This window comes from Gymnoscopelus microlampas (assembly GCF_963454915.1).
Source record: "Gymnoscopelus microlampas genome assembly, chromosome: 21".
NCBI lineage: Eukaryota > Metazoa > Chordata > Actinopteri > Myctophiformes > Myctophidae > Gymnoscopelus > Gymnoscopelus microlampas.
The window spans coordinates 9,967,014-9,979,513 of NC_139958.1; the positions used below are offsets into that span (position 1 = coordinate 9,967,014).

The 12,500-nt window shown below is 43.9% G+C and overlaps 1 protein-coding gene and 1 long non-coding RNA gene across 2 annotated transcripts in view; both read left to right on the top strand.

Annotated features, from left to right (window-relative positions):
• Positions 1–12,500, top strand: part of LOC311037530 — a 439,052-nt gene that overhangs the window by 417,732 nt on the left and 8,820 nt on the right. The window lies entirely within an intron of this gene.
• Positions 1–12,500, top strand: part of wdr7 (WD repeat domain 7) — a 165,434-nt gene that overhangs the window by 146,648 nt on the left and 6,286 nt on the right. Inside the window, exons 25-28 of the mRNA XM_084046715.1 lie at positions 2,732–2,849; positions 3,253–3,402; positions 4,183–4,265; positions 4,807–4,906. Of these exons, the coding sequence (XP_083902841.1) occupies positions 2,732–2,849; positions 3,253–3,402; positions 4,183–4,265; positions 4,807–4,906 (451 nt within the window). The remainder of the gene's footprint in view (positions 1–2,731; positions 2,850–3,252; positions 3,403–4,182; positions 4,266–4,806; positions 4,907–12,500) is intronic.

Here is a 12,500-nt window from a genome sequence, read left to right on the forward strand (position 1 = left end):
TTGACCTGGCCTGACATTATAAGCTCTCCGCTAATCTCTTCACTATTCTTAACTCTCTCTCCATCTCTCTCTCTCCCACTCTGTGTCGCTCTATATGTAACCACTTTACCTCTCTCTCTCTCTCTCTCTGTCTCTCTCTCTCTCTCTCTCTCTCTCTCTCTCTCTCTCTCTCTCTCTCTCTGTCATTTCTCTGTGGATCCCACATCAATGGGATGTAGAGCTTATCTATGGAGAATGTGACAGTGTGATTTATCGTATTTATTTATCCAATGAACACAGTTAGCCGTGATTGACTGCGGGCGGGAAAATGGCAGGGGAGCGTGCACAGACATTTTGAGGGGCAGGTGCTCAAGTAAATTATACTTTTTTTTGTTTACTTGGTCTGCTCTTTTTTCCCTCTACACCTATGCCTCTTTGCCAAAAATAGCCGATCTACAAGCCCACAACGCCTCGCAGCGCGAGGCGTTGTGGGCTTGTAGATCTGCTATTATTGGCTAAAGTTCTCCTCAGAAAAGGGATACTAGGTTTTCGAGTCGTTATGGTAAAAAGAAAAATCATATCACATAAAGATTTGCCGGACCCCCTGTTGTAACTCTGAGGACCCCCTAGGGGTCCCGGACACCCTGTTGAAGACCCCTGCTGTAAACTGAAAAAAAGGGCACTTCTGGTCAAGAGGGCAAAGGGCACGTGCTCTAGCACCACCTACAGTCTATCTGTGCACGTCCCTGAGGGGAGGGCCATTTCTGTGATGGCGACCCCTACAGTCCGTTGGTCAGCGTGCCTGTTCACAGTGGTGGACAAAGTACTCAACCCCAGACAGTACTCAAAGTATAGATACCGCTTGGTGTGTAACCGCTAACAAACTCTGTGCTTCTTTTGTTCCGCTCCGTACGTAACACGCCTAGCCCGTTACTTTGTGTATGATTGATCCAGAATGCCGCCACACGCTTGGTCTTGGCCAAAAATGTTCACATGTCTCCCCCCTTCTCCGCTCCCTCCATTGGCTCCCGGTTACAGCCAAGACACTGACGAAATCAACCAAAGGTATGGCACCCCCATACCTTCAAAGCCTGATCCAACCCTACAACCCATAGATATAGAAACCTAGATACCTCGTTGGCCTCTGCAGTTCATTGGAGCGACCTGTATCGCGGCTGCCATTTTGGAGAAGGCAAGCTTCCTGACTACTGGCCAATCACAGCGCGTCTTTTCCGGGACTTGTCAGAATCTAGCTGTATAAAAATATGTGTATAGTTATATTTTTATACAACTAGATTCTACCAAGTCCCGGAAAAGACGCGCTGTGATTGGCCGGTAGTCAGGAAGCTTGCCTTCTCCAAAATGGCGCCCGAGCTACAGACTTCTCAGAGCCGTAGGAGATATCTACCTTCATATGTCTTATGCTACAACCCCTCCCGCTCTCTCAGATCAGCTAACACAGGGGAAGCTGTCAGAACCTTCCCTAAAACACCACGGGACAACGCTCCACACATCCCAGACTCTTCTCCCTTCTGGATCCCAAACTGTGGAACCAACTCCCCATTAGTAGTTAGATCTGCAGACTGAAGACTCACTTCTTCAGACTCCTCCATTAGCCTGTAGTACTTGCCGTAGCACTTCTCTAGCCTTGACGACCTTGCAGGCTTATGCAAAATATAGTTTAGATCATTGGTTCTCAAAGTGGGGTCCAGGGACCCTCAGGGGACCATGGGGGGGGGAGGAGGGGTTCTTGGGGTCCCCAGCAAAATGTGTTAATATAGCGTCACAATCATTTTAACCACTCATTGAGTGCCATTAACGTGTTCCACGTGTTTTTGAAAAAAATAGAAAAAAAATATATGTATATATATATATATATATATATTATTATTTTTTGAACCCAAAATATCATCATCTGAAGATTTGCAGCTCCATCCACTCCTTGTTTAACTTATAACTTAAAAAGGCTGTATCTCGCCTCCTAAGCACTTTTTTTTTACTTTGAAAAAATAAAAAATTGTAATGGCCAGAAATAGATAATAATAATTTGGGCACTCAATGAGTTAATCCATATTTTATACTTTGGCTATTCAAAAATAGCAGATATACAAGCTCAGGTGCTGCGCTATGAGCTTGTAGATCTGCTATTTTTTGAAAAATCGTGAAAATGTGTGCAGATCTTTGAATATGTATATTTTTAAAGCGAACATTTTTAACTCAAATCTTTGCTTCTGGGGGTCCCTGGAATTGAGGGTCTGTGGCCAAATAAATATCAATTTGGGGGTCCTGGGCATGAAAAAGTTTGAGAACCACTGGTTTAGATAGCATGTTATGTAGACAGATGCCAGGTTAATTTGTTGACCTGGCATCCTATAGTTTGCATAGTTTAAATGTACAGAATATACCCCTTTTTTTTATGTTATACTCTTTAGACTGATGATGGGTTCTTAGTTTACCCATGATCCCACATGACTATTTCTATGCATTTTATGTTTGTTTGCTTACTTGCTTACCTTGCTTATTGTAAATCGCTCTGGATTAAGAGTGTCTGCTAAATGCCTAAATTGTAAGTGTGTGTGTGTGTGTGTGTGTGTGTGTGTGTGTGTGTGTGTGTGTGTGTGTGTGTGTGTGTGTGTGTGTGTGTGTGTGTGTGTGTGTGTGTGTGTGTGTGTGTGTGTGTGTGTGTGTGTGTGTCTGTGTAAACATGCTTTCTCTCTGTAACCACTCTGTGTGTCTCTCTCTCTCTCTGTAGTGTTACTATGGGCCTGCCCCTCAGCCCCCCGGCAGATTCAGCCCGCTCAGCTCGCCACGCCCTCTCTCTCATCGCCACGGCGAGGCCGCCTGCGTTCATCACTACCATCGCCAGAGAGGTGAGTGCTGGTTACACAGAGAGAGAGAGAAAATAGACGATCTACAAGCTCACAACGTGTTGCATTGCGATGTGTTGTGGCCGTTGTGTTTTGCCCCAGAATAGGGACACTGGGGTTCAAGTGGTTAATATATTGTATAATTTGAATGCTAATATTGAAAGTGTTTGTGTACGTGGGGGAGGAGGGCCGATAGTTGAGTGGTTAAGGCACATACTACCACATACAGTATAGGCTGCGATGCAGCCTGACAGTGAGTCCCGGGTTTGATTCCTGAGCCCGGGGGACCTTTTCTGTATGTCTCTCCCCGACTTTATCCCTGTTTACTGTCAATATCCACTGTACTCAATATAGAGGCAGAAAAGCCCCCCAAATATATTTAAAACATTTGTTTGATGTGCTCCAGGTCCATCGGCACAACGCGGCCCAGGCCAACTCCCAGTCTCAGCAGAATGTCCACACCACCACGCTGGCCAGGGCCAAGAATGAGATCCTGCGCGTCATCGACATCCTCATCGAGAAGATGCCTGGAGACGTGGTAGACCTGCTAGTAGAGGTAAAGGAAAAAAAGAGATGTGGTAGACCTGCTAGTAGAGGTAAAGGGAAAGAGATGCTTTTAACCCATTCAATCCGGGAACGCATCTCTGTAATTTTTTTGATGGATATTCAAAAAATAGCAGATATACAAGCTCATAGCACGAAACCGAGTGCCGCGCTATGAGCTTGTAGATTTGCTTTTATTTTTTTAATCTTGAATATTTGTGCAATTCTTTGAATATATCCACAAGTTTCCTAGGGCGTTGTGGGCATCACTTCCTGTCGATTTCATTAGATATCATTGGATTTCATTGGATCAAATCGACAGGATGTGATGCCCACAACGCCCTAGGAAACTTGTGGATATATATAAATTTTTAGCTCAAATCTTTGCTTCTGGGGGGTCCCTGGAACAAAATATTTTGAGACGGGGGCGGGGGGGGGGGCGGACAAATACATATCAATACATATAACAAATACATATCATTTTGGGGTTCCATGACATGAAAAAAGTATGATATTATAGCGTCGCTTGCTGAAAATAGCCTCTGGAACGCCGGCTATGTTCGGCATTCGAAACCGTCGAACAACAAAGTATAAATCAGGCTATAAGCGGTAATAAAGTACACAAAGTACATGAAGGCGCACATACAGTAGGACCTGTAGTAGTACGTGTGACAGAGACATACGTGCCGACTGTCTTCTATTGATTTTAGGGTTCATGAATCATCAATGTTATCAATGCTTTCAGTCTGCGCTTTCCCCCGTTCAATCCCCTCTCCTCTCCTCTCCTCTCTAGGTGATGGATATCATTATGTACTGTATTGAGGGTTCACTGGTGAAGAAGAAGGGACTACAGGAGTGCTTTCCTGCAATCTGCAAGTATGTATATGTGTGTGTGTGTGTGTGTGTGTGTGTGTGTGTGTGTGTGTGTGTGTGTGTGTGTGTGTGTGTGTGTGCGTGTGCGTGCCTGCGTGTTAACAAGGCCCCTCATTTCCTTAAAAGGTCAATTAGGATGAAGGGGAGAGGGGGTTGATAATAGCTGACCTCTCAAGGTCATGGGTTGGTGTCAAAGTTCAGCCCTCATTTGACAGATACATATCCTCAGGGTCTGTGACTGAAAGAGCTCTAGCTGTGTGTGTGTGTGCGTGTGCTGTGTGAGATAAAGAGAAAACACAAGCACACACACAGAGTATACATTAATAAAAAATAAAAAAAGTTGAAATGTGGAGATGCGAGGTCTCTGTCCGGCAACAACGATGTGTAAATGTCTTAACCACTTAGAGGTATTTTATATTTTCAAAAAAAATCTGAAGATTTAGAAAAATCATGAAAAAGTTTCATTGTGGCCTGTAATGACACGCCCAAACCTGGGAACTCCAGGTTTGAACGTGGTTAAACAATAGATGTGTGTTGTGTCCAGGTTCTACATGGTGGGCTACTGCGACCGCAGCCATCGCATCGCCGTCGGGGCTCGCCAGGGTTCTGTCGCCCTCTACGACGTTCGAACCGGGAAGTGTCAGGTAAACCAAACAACTCTCTTGTCCTTTCCACCTGCCTTGTTCATTGAATCAGTGGCTCTTCAGTGTTCGTCGATGATGATTTACCTCATTGCTTTATCACAGGGTGATACATTAGTTTAGTGCAGCGGTGTCAAACTCGCGGCCCGCGGGCGTTTTGCGGCCCACGGAAAGGTCCCTGGCGGCCCAGGAAATACTTTTAGAAATAGTAAATTGATACTACATCTAACAGACAGAGTCGCATTTTGCACTCACTTGCTGTGCGGCCAAGCAGCTCTCCCCCACCCGCTGCTACTTGGCTGAGTACCTCTGATGGCCCTGCCATTGTCTCCCCAGCTGTGGAATGTTGTGGCTGATTGGCTCGTTAAGAGTCTATTCAACTACTAGTCGAGTAGTAATGGCGATAGGCTACTCTTTGATCCTCACACAGGAGTCAGCACGGTCTTAATCTGAGTTCCCAGAAGTTTTCGCCAGCTCTGGCGAGGAACTTCTGGGCCACAGCCCTGGTATTTCTGGGCGGGATGTACGTCACGCTCTGAATCTGAGCGGACACGCCTCTTACCGGTCTGAGAGCTGTGCAACTCGTCTAAAAAGTCCGACGAGAGGCAAACAGCAGTACACAACAATGGCGGCCGAAATTTCTCAAGGGGAAATTGCTTCCCGTCGATCCTATTTAGATGCATCACCCACTGCATGTGGATCCCGCCCCCTTTTCTTCATTGGCTGTTGATTTGAATCACAACGCAGTGGCCGCGCCCCTGCTGTCCAAGCTCCGACGCTAACCCTCCCAGACTAGCACGGTCTCTCTCTCTCTCTCTCTCTCTCTCTCTCTCTCTCTCAGTGCTATGAAAACTGAGTTTGTTCAAGCAAAGAGATGTCAGGTGTCTGGGAGCAGCAAGTGATTTAGATTAATTTTCATGCTGGCTACACCATGTAAATTTGATATTTTTGAAAATATAATAATGGTAATAGGTAGTTTAAATGTATCAAAGCTGCTTCTTTTATTTCTCAGGAGCTTGCCCAGTGAAATCCTCAGTATTAATTTAACTCAGAGCGTATTTAAATTCAATCTGGGAAAGCATCTGTGTCATTTTAAGATCTATTTGGCTATTCAAAAATAGCAGATATACAAGCTCATAGTGCGGCACTATGAGCTTGTAGATCTGCTATTTTTGTAAATGTAAATAATTAAAGTAGCTAATCTTCATAAAACATTTTTAAAGTGATATACTGTAGATAGCAGTGACTGAGATGTAGTGGAGTAGAAAGTTCTGGAAATTGGAAATACTCTAGTAAAGTAAAACTACATCAAATCTGTACTTAGGTACAGTACTTGAGTAAATGTAATTAGTTACTTTACACCACTGTTCTATAAATGTAATTATTTAACCACCCACACACATTACCAGGTATTGTTTAACTTCAAATTTAATTATTCTACTTAAAATGGTTTATAATAATTATAATAATAATAATTATTATTATTATTAGCCTTATTATTATTATTGTTACGAATTGCATTGTTTGTTTTCTGAGACAAGACAACAGATTGAAAAACAATGCTGTATAACTGAATGCGTGTGAGCGCGCATGTGCGTCCGCAACTGGTTCCTGCCCACCTCAAGTCACCATTTGACCAATCTTGCCCGGACACCAAAATGAGTTTGACACCCCTGGTTTAGTGGTTCTCAACCTGTGGGTTTTGGGTGGGTCCCCAAATGAAAAAAGACCATTATTTACTGCATCAAAAGTAATAACATTGGCCAAATTGTCAAATAATAGAAGAAAGAGGCAAACATTTTGAAAATAGCCTATCTACAAGCTTGTAGATCGGCTATTTTCACAATATTTATCTGTGGAACCGAGTCAAACTAAATGTAATGCCTAAACTCCTACAATTCCAAGTGCCTGTCAGGGTGGGGGGTCCCCAGTTCAAATATGATTACGTTGGGGGGTTCACGGCCTGAAAAGGTTGAGAACCACTGCATTTAGTGGAGAAGTGAAATATTTCTATGTTCAAGTGGTTGAGAAAACGTTGTCAGTTGAGCAGCCACTAGTACGTTGAGTTCCTGGTTCCATAATAGTGGCGTGAAGCTTCACCACTCCGTCTTAACAGTTAATCCTGAAAACTCATCTCTACAAGAAAAACACTTGACCTTTCCCTCCCTGGTGTAAGATAGGATGCCAACACTTTATTAAAGCCCCACGGGGGCTCTATTTGTTGCTAGGAGATGTGTGCAAACCCCTGTCAACTTCCAATCAAGCAGTTTAGAGTATTAGGAATTGGTCGGCTCAGAGTGGTAATATTGGATAAGAATCTTATTTGGAATGCCAGCTAATCTAGCTGTTTTATCTACTGTAGCCGTTTCTCTGACGGTGTGTTGTTTCCAATGGTAACGGTTTAGGAGAAACCAAGATGTTCGCAAAGGTTGGAGCGTTCAGGACCAACGGTGTTGTTCACACGTTTATATAAAGCAACCCACCTTGTTGACGGTGAAAGAAACACATAATGCAACAGTACAGGGCTCATCGCCATGCCGGCTTGTGGTGGATATTTTTGTAAAAATATGTATTTTTGCCATGGACATACAAATATTACCAGAAACAGAGCTATAGGCCTAAATTGTGGTCCTCAAAGTGGATTGGTGGACTCCTCATGAGCCATAGTGTCATAGTAAACAGAGTAATTTATATTCTGAAGAAAACTTGGAGACTGACATTCAGTAATTGGGTCTTATGATGTAAATAAGACAAGTCTTGCCACAGACCAGTGTTAATTTTGAGCAGATTTTGATTTAGTTTTAGTAATAGTCTTTTGAATACAATTTAATTTGGTTTTAGTCATCTGAAATGTTTTCGTTTTAGTATAGTTTTAGTCGACTAACAGCTGATTTTGTCTGCAAAAAAATATTTTGGCGGTGCCTTGATGGCGTCGTAATGCCTGATTTTACACTTGGTTGTGTGCCGAAAATAGCCGATCTACAAGCCTGCTGCGACGCGTTGTGAGCTTGTAGATCTGCTATTTTCAGAGCGCAACACCCGGTCCCGAGCGCAACCAAACATTAAATGACTTGTCTATCAGTTCTACTGGATCTCTTCTCCACTAGTCCCTCACTAACATTTTAGTCTAGTTTTTATTTGTTGACAAAATTGTCAATAATATTTAGTCTCTGTTTTAGTCATCGTGGCTTAGTTTTTATTTTGTTTTTATTTATTTTTGTCAGTGAAAAAATGTAGTCGACGAACATTTTTCGTCATGTTTTAGTCGACAAAATCAACACTGACACAGACACATTTGTCCGTGTTTGGACATATTGTTGACCCCTGACCCCTGCTACAGTGTCATGTGATTAATGTTATTGTGGAGAATCAGGCAATCAACGTTCCTTCCTTCCCTCCTCCACCCCGCTCTATCCATCTATCTGCTGGAACTGCATTTCCATCCATCCATCTATCCTTCTATCCTTCCGTCCATCCATCCATCCCCATAGTAGAGAGGGCAAGAAATGAAAACATGGCTATAGACAGATATTTTCATTTCAGTGCCTTACTGCTGGGAAGTGTGTGTGTGTGTGTGTGTGTGTGTGTGTGTGTGTGTGTGTGTGTGTGTGTGTGTGTGTGTGTGTGTGTGTGTGTGTGTGTGTGTGTGTGTGTGTGTGTGTGTGTGTGTGTGTGCGCACGCGCGCGAAAATACAAATGTGTATTTTCATGTTTGTTCCCTCGTGTTTGGGTGTGGATTACAGAGTGTGTACCTCTGTGTTGGGTGCCTGTATGTCTGTCTGCATGTTTGTGTATGTCATGTGTAGTGGTGTGTGTGTGTGTGTGTGTGTGTGTGTGTGTGTGTGTGTGTGTGTGTGCGTGTGTGTGTGTTGGTAATTTGTGCTGTATTGATTTGCTGTACAACAGTATGGAAACCCAAGAACTGTAGCCTCATGGAGCGGGTCATTTATATCTCATAACAATGCTGGCCCCTATTCACCCCCTGTGTGTGTGTGTGTGTGTGTGTGTGTGTGTGTGTGTGTGTGTGCGTGTGCGTGTGCGTCTCAGAGAGAGAGATGAATTGGAAAGGTATTGAGAGAAACAACCAAACAGGTTGTGTGTTAGAATGTGTCTGAAAGAGAGTGAGAGAGAGAGAGAGAGCAAGCACGCGCGGGTCACACGCGTGTGTGTGTGAGTGTATGTTCCGAAATGGCTGCTGTGCATAGAGCCTATAGACACATTCCTATGGGCTGGGGGGGGGGGGGGGGGCAACACCTGTCAGCAGTGAGTGTTGGGGCGGGAGGAGTAGGTCGAAGGCTCCTCACTGGTAGGTGGGTCAGGCGGCAGTGGCTCAGGATGTACAGCGGCCGTCTTTGGAATCCGGAAAGGTTCCAGGTTCGATCCCCGGCTCCTCCTCCCATGGCTACGTGTCGAAGTGTCCTTGGGCACGACGCTGAACCGGCCCTAACTGCTCCCGATGAGCAGGTTGGTTCCTTGCGTGGTTTCCTCCGCCATGGCATTCCTGAGCCAATCATTTGATGACCGGCGGAGACTCGATTCAAAGGAGCTTTATTGGCATGAGAAAACATACGTTTACATCGCCAAAGCGAATGTCAGCAGGAGACCCAAAGAGTCTCCTGCTGACCGATGCCCGGTCATCAAATTATTGGCTTATAGGAATGCGACAAAAACAAAAAAGATCTCCTTGAATTCAAAGCTTCACGGGGTGTGTAATTCAGTGGTTCTCTAAGTGGGTTCTAGGGACTCTCTGGGTTCCTTTTTAGGGGTTCTAAATTGACCCCTTACAAGTCTGTAACTCTGACAGTATACAAATGGAACCAAATGGACCCGTTAGGGTCCATTTGGTTCCGTTTAGACACTGTCCGAGTTAAGGGGAGACCTTGAAAAGTAAAGGTTTGAGAACCACTGGTGTAATTGATAGAAAATAAGTCACCTTTTGGGTAAACTACTCCTTTAAGTGTGTCTGTGGGTTTTATGAATATTGAAACAATGACAGGTGTTAACAAGAGCTTGTGACTAAAATAATAACTACATTGGATCTATCAGAACATGGTTCTGTTTTTTCTTTCTTTCTTTTTCTTTCTGAAAAGTAGCAGTTTTTGGACATGCGAGGTTTCCCTTCCGACAGCGATGATGATAATCTAAAATTGAACGGGGAGCCTGGCCTTTCAAGGCTTTAAATGTCATCAGCAAAATCTGAAAATCAATTCTGAAACTCACCGGCACAACCCGTTGAAGAGAAGCTACAGCACGGCTGTAATGTGGTCTCATGTCTTGGAATAGGTTAACCCATTAAAACCGGGAAATCATCCGTGTCATTTTAGATTTGAACCACTTTTAACTATTATTTTATACTTTGGCTATTCAAAAATAGCAGATCTACAAGCTCATGGCGCGTCACTTCGTGCCGCGCTATGAGCTTGTAGATCTGCTATTTTTGAAAAATCTCGAAAATTTGTGACAAATCTTTGAATATATATATATATATATATATATATTTATTTTGAAGTGAACAAATCTTTGCTTTTGGGGGGTCCCTGGATCATAATATTTTGAGATAGGGCTCGGCGGGCAAATACATATTATTTTTGGGGGTCCTTGACGTAAAAAAAAACGTTTGAGCATCACTTCTATAGCAACATAGTTTTTTTCAGAAAACTGTTGACGTTTGATGTATTATTGATGTATTATGATGTATTATCTTGTGTCCTTGCTTACTGTAAGTCGCTCTGCATTAAGAGCGTCTGCTAAATGCCTGAAACTGTTTATAGAATGTGGTCCTCATGTCTTAATGGGTTAATAACCTGGCTGCAGACTTTAGCACCGGTTGAAGACGGGAGAGATAGCCTTTCTACTGAGTCCATGAGTACAAGGAGTGCTGCAGTAATCTGAGAAATGAAATCCTGAATGACCTTTTTCATGGCACCGTGTTCCCGTCCTTTTGAGATATTTTAATTAAGTTGCATTACATGAGAAAGAAGGGGAACAGAAATAGTTTTTTTTTCTTTTGTGTGCGATTATTGCATGTTCTTCCTTATAGTTGGTCGAAGCTCTAAGAAAGAAAACCAGTGTGTGTCTGTTAGAGAGAAAGAGAGGTGTGTGTGTGTGTGTGTGTGTGTGTGTGTGTGTGTGTGTGTGTGTGTGTGTGTGTGCGTTCGTCCAGCCATAGCTAGCATGTCCCTGCATGACCATCTGGTACAACTTTGATCAGACTCCATGAACACCCTTTGTCATCTGCAGGATGCACGCACACGCATGCACGCACACGCACGCACACACACACACACAAACACGCACGCACACACAGCGTATTCCCTACACAGCCAGTATGTGCTAGTGTCAGGTGTATTGGGGTAAAGCTGCTGTAAATGGCTTCAGTTTGCTTCACTGCTCCCTGATAGTCTGATTGATCTGCAGCAGTTCACCATGACACACACACACACACACACACACACACACACACACACACAGACACACAGACACACACACACACACACACACACACACACACACACACACACACACACACACACACACACACACACACACACACACACACACACACACAGACCATATACAGTATCCAGTATACTCACACATCAACACTCACAGACATATAGCACACATGCACACATACAGTACAGCCACATATAGTAGCAGCTGTAGATGTACAATGTACAATTTAGGTATTTCACAGACGATCTTATCCAGAGCGTCTTACAATAAATCATACAAACAGTAGCCTGACCATAAAATAAACAAGTTCTTCATATTCTAACTAAAACCAGTGCAAACATACCGCAATTCATGTATCATGATTCAGTTCACATGCTACAGAGGGTTTGGTGTTTACCTGGTATCCTACAGTTTGAATGTACAGATTATTATTGATGCTAGGCTCTTGGTTTACTCGTGATGTTCACTGAGGCACCACACTGTCTCGATGTAGTACAGTATGTGTTTACCTTGCTTACTGTGTGTGTGTGTGTGTGAGAGAGAGAGAGAGAGAGAGAGAGAGAGAGAGAGAGAGAGAGAGAGAGAGAGAGAGAGAGAGAGAGAGAGAGAGAGAGAGAGAGAGAGAGAGAGAGAGAGAGAGAGAGAGAGAGAGAGAGAGAGAGAGAGAGAGAGAGAGAGAGAGAGAGAGAGAGAGAGGATACAAAAATGAGAGGTGGGGTTGGCGCAAACCTGCCTTAATGTCATCTTGAGGTGTGAGTTGATAATCACAGATTGCAGTTGGAGGGGGGGGGGGTGTTTATTGCGTTACTCGCACACCGCATCTGGTGGGACATTTTATTGCGTTACACACACACACACACACACACACACACACACACACACACACACACACACACAGCAGTGTGGGTTATTCCGTCCCCTGAGTTAGTGGAGGCCAATTGAAGCATCTGTCGGCCCACAAGGCTCCCCGCCATCTCATGGAATTAACACTTCTGAAGCCCATATTTACTGTCAATTATGATTCACAGGCTGTAGCCGCAAACTAAGTTTTGTGTGCATGTGTGTGCGTGCGTACGTTTGTGTGTGTGTGTGTGTGTGTGTGTGTGTGTGTGTGTGTGTGTGAGTGAATGGTGCTTTCACA